This window comes from Cibotium barometz, chromosome 4 (assembly GCF_041138505.1).
Source record: "Cibotium barometz isolate CiBa-2024 chromosome 4, ASM4113850v1, whole genome shotgun sequence".
NCBI lineage: Eukaryota > Viridiplantae > Streptophyta > Polypodiopsida > Cyatheales > Cibotiaceae > Cibotium > Cibotium barometz.
The window spans coordinates 52,313,234-52,321,808 of record NC_141049.1 but is presented as its reverse complement, the minus strand read 5'-3'; the positions used below and the strand labels follow the sequence as shown (position 1 = coordinate 52,321,808).

Genomic DNA, 8,575 nt, shown 5'->3' with positions numbered 1-8,575 from the left:
CTCTGCTATGGGGGCATCACCTTGTAAGGGTGCAGGGGGAGGACTTGTGTGCAGGTTTTTAAGTGGTGATTAGGAACCCCCCCCCCCCCCCCCAAAAAAAAAAAAGAGGCACGGTCGTGTCGATGAGTCCTTATAATCCTTAATTGCACTGGAAAAAAGGATTATTTTTAGCAATCGAGGGATGTATCTTATTTGATCAATCTAATTAGACAGCAGACCAATGTTCACGAAAAACCGAGGTTTAGTGTCAAGTGAGTGGCAAATTTTGAAAAATAACCTTCAAATTTCAAAATAACAATTCACAAAAACTAAGGGATTTTAGTTATAATTTTGCTTTAAAAAACTTTAAAATTTAGGAAAAAACCTACAGAAATTTGAGGTCAAGGTTTTTTTAATTGTTGGGAAAAATGTTTTCTTCGAACGCAGCAAGCACTGAGCAGACTAGTGACTTGCTTTAATGCCACGTGTGGGAAAAATTCAATTGTTTTAGACCAATTAAATACACAGGTCCACGTGGAAAGGACGTGACGCTATGTCTGAGAGCAATGAAAGGGCAACGGCGATACGTGTCATAAAGCCGCTTTCAAGGCGGGCCACGTAGAAAAGACTGGCCACGTGGGAGAGCTGCACAGCAAGAAGCGGGGCGGACGCCATGTGGTGGGGACCAGGTTGGCAGTACGTGCTGTCGGGCGCTTGCCTACAACATGAACTGTCATGAAGTGATTGGTTCACGTTGGGAGTCGGACGCCCGGGGCCGGGAGGTGGCCGCGCCAGCCTGGACTGAGTCTGAAATGACTGCCCGACAGTAAAGCCACCAACGGCCAATCATATTCTGCCAGGCTGGCTCCAGGAAAGCACCTATTAAAGCCGCTCGCCGTCGCCCCTTCTTCCCCATTGTTTTGGCGTCTCTTTCACGTCTCTGCTTCTCTGACCTCCATGGAGGCCTCGCAGCCAGAGTTCGATGAGTACCAGAAGTTCGTATGGCGGATGAACCCCCCCAGGTCCCATTTCTGCTTTGTTTTTGTGCTTTTTTTGCTCCATTCTTTCTACGCGAAAATGGGCCGCCTTTGCTTTCTTCTTACACCCCTCTCTCCCTCTTCTTTTGCTTTCAGAGTTGTAGTAGACAATGCTTCCTGCGAGAAAGCCACCCTCTTCAAGGTACCCCAGAGATCTGCTCTTTTTTGTATCTCCGCGCTTGTTTTTGGCCTTCATTTTGGTAGCGAATTTTACCCACCCCCATTTTCACCAGTTTTGCTTCTTGGCTTTTTCTTTTTGGGCAGATTGATAGCTCCAACAGACATGGCATACTTCTTGAAGTGGTCCAGCTGCTTAATGATCTCGAACTCAACATCCATAAGGCTTACATTTCTTCTGACGGTGGATGGTTCATGGACGGTAAGCTGCCAAGAAACAAGAATTTGCCTGTGGGTTTACCAGTAAATCCCCCCACGAATGCCAAAAATTAAAAGCTCTTCGCTCCATTTTGTTACAGCACGTTTATTAATTCTGTGCTACAGATTTCTTTGATTACTAAACTAAAATTACATGCTTTTTGTTTTTCTTTTGTCGAAAATGCTGAGCGTCACGTAACTTAAATAGCGTTGATAGGCCTACACATTTTGCAGAGAGTATAATTTTTCATGTTATACGTCTACCCTCCTTATGCAGTGTTCCATGTGACTAATGCGGAAGGAAACAAGGTCACAAATGAAGAGACCATCAGCTTCATAGAGAAGGTTTGGCTTTTCATGCTATGTAGCCTAATGCATGTCCTCTTCTTTTACATGGCAGTTTGATATGATCAATGATGGGGTGCTTTGTGATGTTACCCAGAGTATTGGCATCAGTCATCAATACCCTCGGAGACTTGGGGTCCAGTGCGCTGCTGAGCATACTGCAATAGAGCTCACTGGAACTGACAGGCCAGGTCTCATGTCTGAGATTTCTGCCCTTTTAGCCGATATGAGGTGTAATATTGTGGCTGCAGAGCTATGGACTCATAACATGAGAGTGGCCTGCCTTCTTTACATCACAGATGAAATCACCAGTGGCCCCATAGAGGAGCCTGAAAGACTCTGTAGAATCAAGGAGTCCTTGTGCAATGTATTAAAGGGTGATCAAAGCTCCAAAAGTGCAAGGACAGATTTTTCTACAAGCCTTACCCACACTGAAAGGCGTCTTCACCAGATGATGTTTGCTGACCGTGATTATGAAAGGGAGGACGATGAGCAGATGTGGAATCTTGATGGCAAGATAACAGTGGAGAATTGTGTTGAGAAGGGCTATTCTGTAGTGGATGTTGAGTGTAGAAATCGGCCCAAGCTGCTCTTTGACACAATATGCACTTTGACAGATATGGAGTATGTAATATTTCATGCAACCATTGACACTGATGGGCAGAGAGCTTATCAAGTAAGTACATAAATGTCCTCAAACAGGCATGTTGTTTTCAATGACAAAGGTTGTTTCCTTGTTTGACTGCCCCTCTGATCAGGAGTATTACATCCGCCACATTGATGGATGCACACTCGATTCAGAGGCAGAGAGGCAAAGGGTAATCCAATGCCTCAGAGCAGCTATTAAACGACGTGTCACAGAGGTAAGATCTCTAGGCGTGAGGTCATTAGGTATCTGAACATGGCTTGCATTCTTAACTGGGCTTGTCCATGCAGTACTGTTTGCTTGTGCATCTGCTAAGATTTTAATTTTGAACCTTGAATTTGAGTACGAGTAATTGTGCCTGTGTTTTGTGTGTGTGTGTGTGTGTGTGTGGGGGGGGGGGGGGGGGAGGGGACAGTGAATCTGAACTTGAATTCTGAACCTGAATTGGGTTTACTATATGTGTTGTTTACAGGGCTTGAGACTTGAGTTGTGCACTAATGATAGGGTTGGACTTCTGTCAGACGTAACTCGGATTTTCAGAGAGCATGGGCTATCTGTAACTAGAGCAGATGTCACCACCAGAGGTGATAAAGCAATCAATGTTTTCTATGTAACAGATGCTGCAGGGAACCATGTGGATTTGAAAGTAGTCCAAGCCGTGAGGCAAGAAATAGGACAAGCTGTTCTGCAAGTGAAAGAAATGCCTTTATACTACATGTCCCAATCCACAGAGACATCAGGAAGGTCAAGGTTCTCCCTTGGCAATTTGTTTGGGAGGCCCTCTCAAGTTCTGTATAATCTGGGGTTGATTAGATCCCTATCTTAGCTATACATGGAATGCCAGTACTTGCATGTTTCAGATGGGCTGTACTTGGTATGGAAGGGCCTTACTAGTCTGCAAAGCTCTCATGTATGCACTGCAGGTTTTATTAGTATGTCCCCGCAAGTTTTGGATGACTTGGCATTTCATCCTTTGTACATATATACTCCCTTCCAGTGTGCCTGGTATGAGTAGCTTTTTGATTTCCTGAAGATTCAAATGGAGGCAATGCCTGAATGCCCAACTAGTATCAATATGTGTTCAAGAGGTGGCAAAAGAAGAAACTATACGTGAGATGGGCACTCCATAAGTTTCTCTTGTGGATATACCTGATTTTACCACCGTCTTCTGATTGAAGTTTATGGTGGGACATGACTTTTTGAGAGCCATGCTTGCTCTTGTATCAGGGACAACGTCAAAACTATGAACCTTTCCTCTCGTTTGGCAGCACTAAGATTTTTATGTTTGGTACCTTTTATTCTTTCTCGTAACAAGACATACATGCACAACTGGATAGTAGCAAACTGCTAGTTTGCTTACTAATTTTTCCTATGTAGCTAACAAGCCATTATTATTTATTAATGATAATGAATGAGTAGAGAGATTGTTGTTAATTCCCATGTCCTTGACATGCTTGCATACGTGTCTGTTGTTACTCCTAGGTAAGCATCATCCTTTTTGCTACATAACACTCCAATAGCATGTTTGTGTCTAAAACCACCTTTGCAATTGCAGTATCTACATACACTTGGTAAGAATTCAGCACTTACTAAGATTAACTTACGTGCTGTTTTAACAAATGCTAAAGATCGAAACGGAACGGCACGTTGTAGTGGTCAATAGGCTGTTCCAAAGTTAAAAGACTGACGTGAGCTTTTTTAAAGGTTACTCTACACGTATAAATTTTAACAGTTGTTTCCTTGCATTTTTTGAATTTCCCTCAATGCCATGCAATTAAGAAGCTAAATCAAAATGTTTTGGGAATCTTGCTTGGATCCTTACCATTACACTAGCACTAGGTGTCTTCTTTAGTGGTTTCCAATTTTTGGGCCATAATAAAGGGGCAAAAGGCATGCTGAACACCTCCCAAAAAGTATATATGTTCCTTTAAATATGACACTATTCCTTGTACCCAAATAATTGCTATGACATCATGATGACAGTGTATCACACACTAATACTAACCGGATGATTAGTTGCCAGAGACTACACACTTCAAACATGGTCATTGGCAGTTCGAAGTTTCATAGCCTCGACATGCGAAGGGGCAATGCAGCTCAGCTCTATAAGGATTTATAGCCAACACCGCATGCTTGGCATCGTGTGTCATAGAACAAAGCAAATGATAAGCAAATGGGTCTCTGGGCATATCCACATCCATGCCAACTGCTTTTAGTAAGAAGGCATTAAACTGAAATTATTAAAAGACTAATGTCTTGGACAAGTTCTCCAAATAAGAGCATATTCACAAATTAATTGAAGGATTCCAGTTGCCTTTCCACACTCCAAACACTAGGATCCAAGAAAAAACACTTTGCAACTTATTGCTAGGACTACTACAATCATAACCGTAACATTTTCATACTTGCGTCCCTAGAGAGATTTGTGAACGCTTGAGAAGGATGTAGTAGTTGAAAACTCAGAAAGTGTTGCTGTATTGAGGACCAAGAAGGTCTTCAAGGGTTACACCCTTAAAGATGGGTGCTAGTCTATGAAGGCTTCCCTTTTCCTCATCCTCAGTCTGCCACTCACTCTCTTCACCAAAAGCTGCTTCTTCCTGTCTCTCCTCATTGCCTGTATCACTCTCACTTGCAGTCTCCCACTCAGAGCCTTCATCCTCTTCTCTCCCATGTTCATCTGCTGCCTCCAGATCATACTGTATACCCCCGTGCTTTTGAGATGCTTCATTGAAAAGCCACGCAGCCTGCATTTGTTTCTTCACAAGACGCTCCGCATAGTCAGGGAGGCGATTTTGCTTCAAGCTCAAATCTCCCTCAGGTGCCTGTGAGCATTCATTGATGAACATAATGGCATCCAGCAAACTTTCCTTGGCAAATCCTAAAATCTGGTAGGCTTGGGCTCGCCTCCAAAGGCTCTTGCTGTGGCGGTTCACAGGGTTGTTAAGGCACAAAGCTCGGGTTGTATCACTGATAGCTGCCCAAGGCTCTTGCAGAAGCAAATGGCATTGAGCCCGGTTACTGAACAACACCACTCTCTCCTTCTTTGCCCGTAATGGACACAATGCTAGCGCTTCCGTGTACTTGGAAGTGGCACCCACAATATCCCCGGCAGAGAACTTGGAGTTTCCTTCCAACTTCACCACCAGTGCGGCTGCTTGTTTGATATGTAGATCTTCTTTAAGCACATTCTTTTCCCACTTGATTTTCTGGTGCAGGGCAGCAAGCTCCTGCAGGAGCTCTTTGGTCTTTGGGCTGACCGGTGATCTAAGACCAGCTGGAGAAGCCGGTGCAGTTTCTTGCAAGAGAACATTCATCACTAACTCACCAAGTTTCTTGTGTTCCCCTAACCTGAGGAGCTCTGCTAGATCTGCAAGAGCTGCAGCAGCTTTATCAATGACCTGCACTAAAGAAAATCAAAAGGTAAACCACACATGCAAGAGTGATGATAAACTAAGTAGACAAGAAACACAACTGCCTGCAAAACAGGTATCCTTGCCTTGTATCGAGTGCTAGGATCTTGCAATAACCAAAGCAGACAATGCACTGCCATGTACTGCCAATCATCTGATGAACGAGCGATGTTGCACAGAGCTTCGATAACACCCGGACAACCAGCTACTGCAATCCTTCCAAGCTTCTGATGACAGATAGTTCGTAGTAACCCCACACCAGCAGGTGAGGATTCATTTACTAAACCGCCCCACATGCCTGGAAGCTTGGCCAGAAAGTCCGACTTGCAAATCGTCTGAAGAAACTCAGGTTTAAACGCAAAGCAATTGATCAGCTGCAACGACCAGCATTGCAGTTGACTAGCCCACTCTTCCGCCTTCCGTGACTCCATCTCCACACCACCCATTCCTCGGGTCAGCAAGTCGCAGTGGTAGCTCAATCGCTTATCCACAAACTGGAAGAAGTGTGTATACACAATCTCAAGTCCGCTGGTTGCAAGTTGAATGGCGAGCTCAAGGATTTGGCTTTGCAATGCAACAAATGGAAACGTTGAATCATAGGTAGCCAGGTGTCCTAGAGCTCGTACGGCTACCCTCTGTTCCACCCACGTCAGTCTCCCTCTAAGAAGCTCCACCAATGGTGGAATGACACCTGCCCTGACCGCCCTTTCTGCAAACTCCTCAATATTCATGGTGTAAGAGCCAATGATATGTGCTGCATAATAAGGGATGTAGATATTTTGGTCCTTGGCAAGCCATTGCCTATTCTTGATGCCTTTCCATATGAGGGCTTCCATGCACTCGAATACCCCCAGCTCAATAAACTCTGGATCATTGGGATGGGCCATGGCCGTATTCCAGAGTCCGCTGACAGCAAGGACCTGGCCTTCCTCATTTTGACTGGGAAACTCCTTGAAAAACTTTGTCACACTTGCACGCCGCTTAGTGGGATTCGCCTCTTTCATAACACAAAAGAAACATCCTGGGTATGGACAATCTAGTGTGCTCTTGTCCATCTCTTAACCATTCCAATGTCGTTCATGCCCTGTATCAGCATAAACTCCAAGTAGCACAACTAGTCTGCAATTAGAATAGGATATATCTCATTGAAGCCTTGGATTGTGTGCATACTCACATGAGTGTGCATGCACACAAAAACCAGAAGGAAAAAAAGAATTTACCATTTATTGTGTACACTTACACACTCACAAAGCATACACATGCGCATACTGAAACAAAACATGGAAATGCTAACACAGTCAAGAACATGGATCTGTTTCCATAACTCTCAGAAAATTTGTTGAGAGTAGCTCCGCTAGCAAGCCTTGCAATTTGTGAGCCCCAACTTGTAGGGCACATCAATGCAGCAGTTAGGATAGGTATGTAAACAGGAACAGCAGGACAAGTCATGAAAAGCAGTCCAGGCAGGCAGATCAAGGTAGACAAAAATGGGCACTATTGCCCAATTGATTGTTTGCTGACTGAACATACTAGAGTGTGACCATGGAAGATAACCAAGGCTTGGGATGGACTGAAAGAAAGCACCTGCACATGCAGGAGATGGTTGAAACGTTATGTTGGGGTAAAGGCGTTATGCCCACCCTTATAGTGTGTACAAGCCCATAAGTTATAGTACATAGTACACTTAGTACTTTTAATGTACTAAGTGCACTATGTGTACTAGTGCAATATACATGTGTGATAGGGGAGTCACACACTCATGCTTTTCATGAGTTGACTTATCCCCACAACTCTCTCTCTCTCTCCCTTGCTTCTCTGTGTATGTCTCCCATGAATGAACTCTAAACCCTAATTCAGGTTTCTCCCCATCACCATTCAAGCCAACAGTCAGTCAGTCAAGTCCCTTAACCCACTTGGAGAGAATCATTCATGCATGTAGAGTCAGTATAGAAGCCTTAGGGTTTGCATCAGAAAGCACTCTGTATCCTGCATAATATGCATTCATATGCCTGTGCATCATTTAGAACATCCCAGAAGCCTTGGGGAATTTACTAGGATTTATCTAGTATTTTTTCCTTATTTTCTGGTATTTATTTAGCATTTATTGTCATTTATAAATATAAACTTTCACGACCACCGACTTCAGCATCATGTCTACAGAAGAGAGTACTCATCGGCGGGAAGACGTCTCCCCAAAGGAGACCATGTTCTTCCGCCTACAGCAGACACCATAGCTCTTCTTAAAGCTTAGAACCAGCTCCTCATGGAGCGTCTCCAACTCTTGGAGGCAGCAGCAGCACGTCCTTCTACACCTCCAGCAGCACCTGACTACATCTCCCTCTTCTTTCAGATGGAACAACAAAGGAGAGAGGATGAGGCCCGAAGAAAAGAGAAAAAGCAAAAAGACGGGACTATGAGGAAGCCCAATGCAGGATCGACGAAGACAGGCGTCAGGCTGAACTCGCCGCTCGGGAACACCAACGTGAGCTTGATCGAGAACGTATGTTACTCGAGCAGCAACGGGAAAAGGAGGCCATATACTTGAGGTATCAGCAGCTCTCCTCAGTCTCCCCAGTCATAGGTGTCACCAGCCAGTAGTCCGCAGCAGCATCAACCACCATCATTCGCAGTCAACCAAACTTCAGTAAGTATGATGGTAAGTGTGATCATTCATCAATTAATCAATTTATTCATCAGTTTAATGCTCATTTTCCATTAGCTAGGATCACAGACCCACAAGACAAAGTCCACTTCGCGGCTCCCCATCTCACTGGTGAGGCAGT

General features: G+C 44.3%; 2 protein-coding genes across 4 annotated transcripts in view; one reads left to right on the top strand and one right to left on the bottom strand.

Moving 5' to 3' along the window:
• Positions 1 to 895: 895 nt before the first annotated feature.
• On the top strand, positions 896 to 3,816 carry LOC147639389 (ACT domain-containing protein ACR4-like). The gene is made up of 7 exons (XM_086790779.1): positions 896 to 1,001; positions 1,113 to 1,158; positions 1,281 to 1,395; positions 1,669 to 1,736; positions 1,834 to 2,412; positions 2,495 to 2,599; positions 2,855 to 3,816. Exons 1-7 carry the CDS (start codon positions 937 to 939, stop codon positions 3,206 to 3,208), a joined length of 1,332 nt encoding a protein of 443 aa, XP_086646905.1. The 5' UTR covers positions 896 to 936; the 3' UTR covers positions 3,209 to 3,816.
• Positions 3,817 to 4,592: 776 nt separating this feature from the next.
• Positions 4,593 to 8,575, bottom strand: part of LOC147639388 (uncharacterized) — a 58,596-nt gene continuing 54,613 nt past the window's right edge. Inside the window, exons 2-3 of one of the 3 annotated variants that reach the window (XM_086790762.1) lie at positions 5,879 to 6,876; positions 4,593 to 5,780 (exon numbers count right to left, since the gene is read on the bottom strand). In XM_086790762.1, coding sequence (XP_086646888.1) covers positions 4,842 to 5,780; positions 5,879 to 6,847 — 1,908 coding nt within the window. In that variant the 5' untranslated portion in view covers positions 6,848 to 6,876 and the 3' untranslated portion in view covers positions 4,593 to 4,841. Of the gene's footprint in view, positions 5,781 to 5,878; positions 6,912 to 8,575 lie in introns of all 3 variants that reach the window. The other 2 variants (XM_086790773.1, XM_086790768.1) reach the window with 2 other exon arrangements.

What these genes read in the sequence shown, in the direction of transcription:
- LOC147639389 (XM_086790779.1), top strand. Translation starts at nt 937, where the DNA reads ATGGAGGCCTCGCAGCCAGAGTTCGATGAGTACCAGAAGTTCGTATGG. An exon ending in TGGCGGATGAACCCCCCCAG is followed by an intron (nt 1,002 to 1,112) that starts GTCCCATTTCTG and finishes TTTTGCTTTCAG; the next exon opens with AGTTGTAGTAGACAATGCTT. An exon ending in TTAAACGACGTGTCACAGAG is followed by an intron (nt 2,600 to 2,854) that starts GTAAGATCTCTA and finishes TGTTGTTTACAG; the next exon opens with GGCTTGAGACTTGAGTTGTG.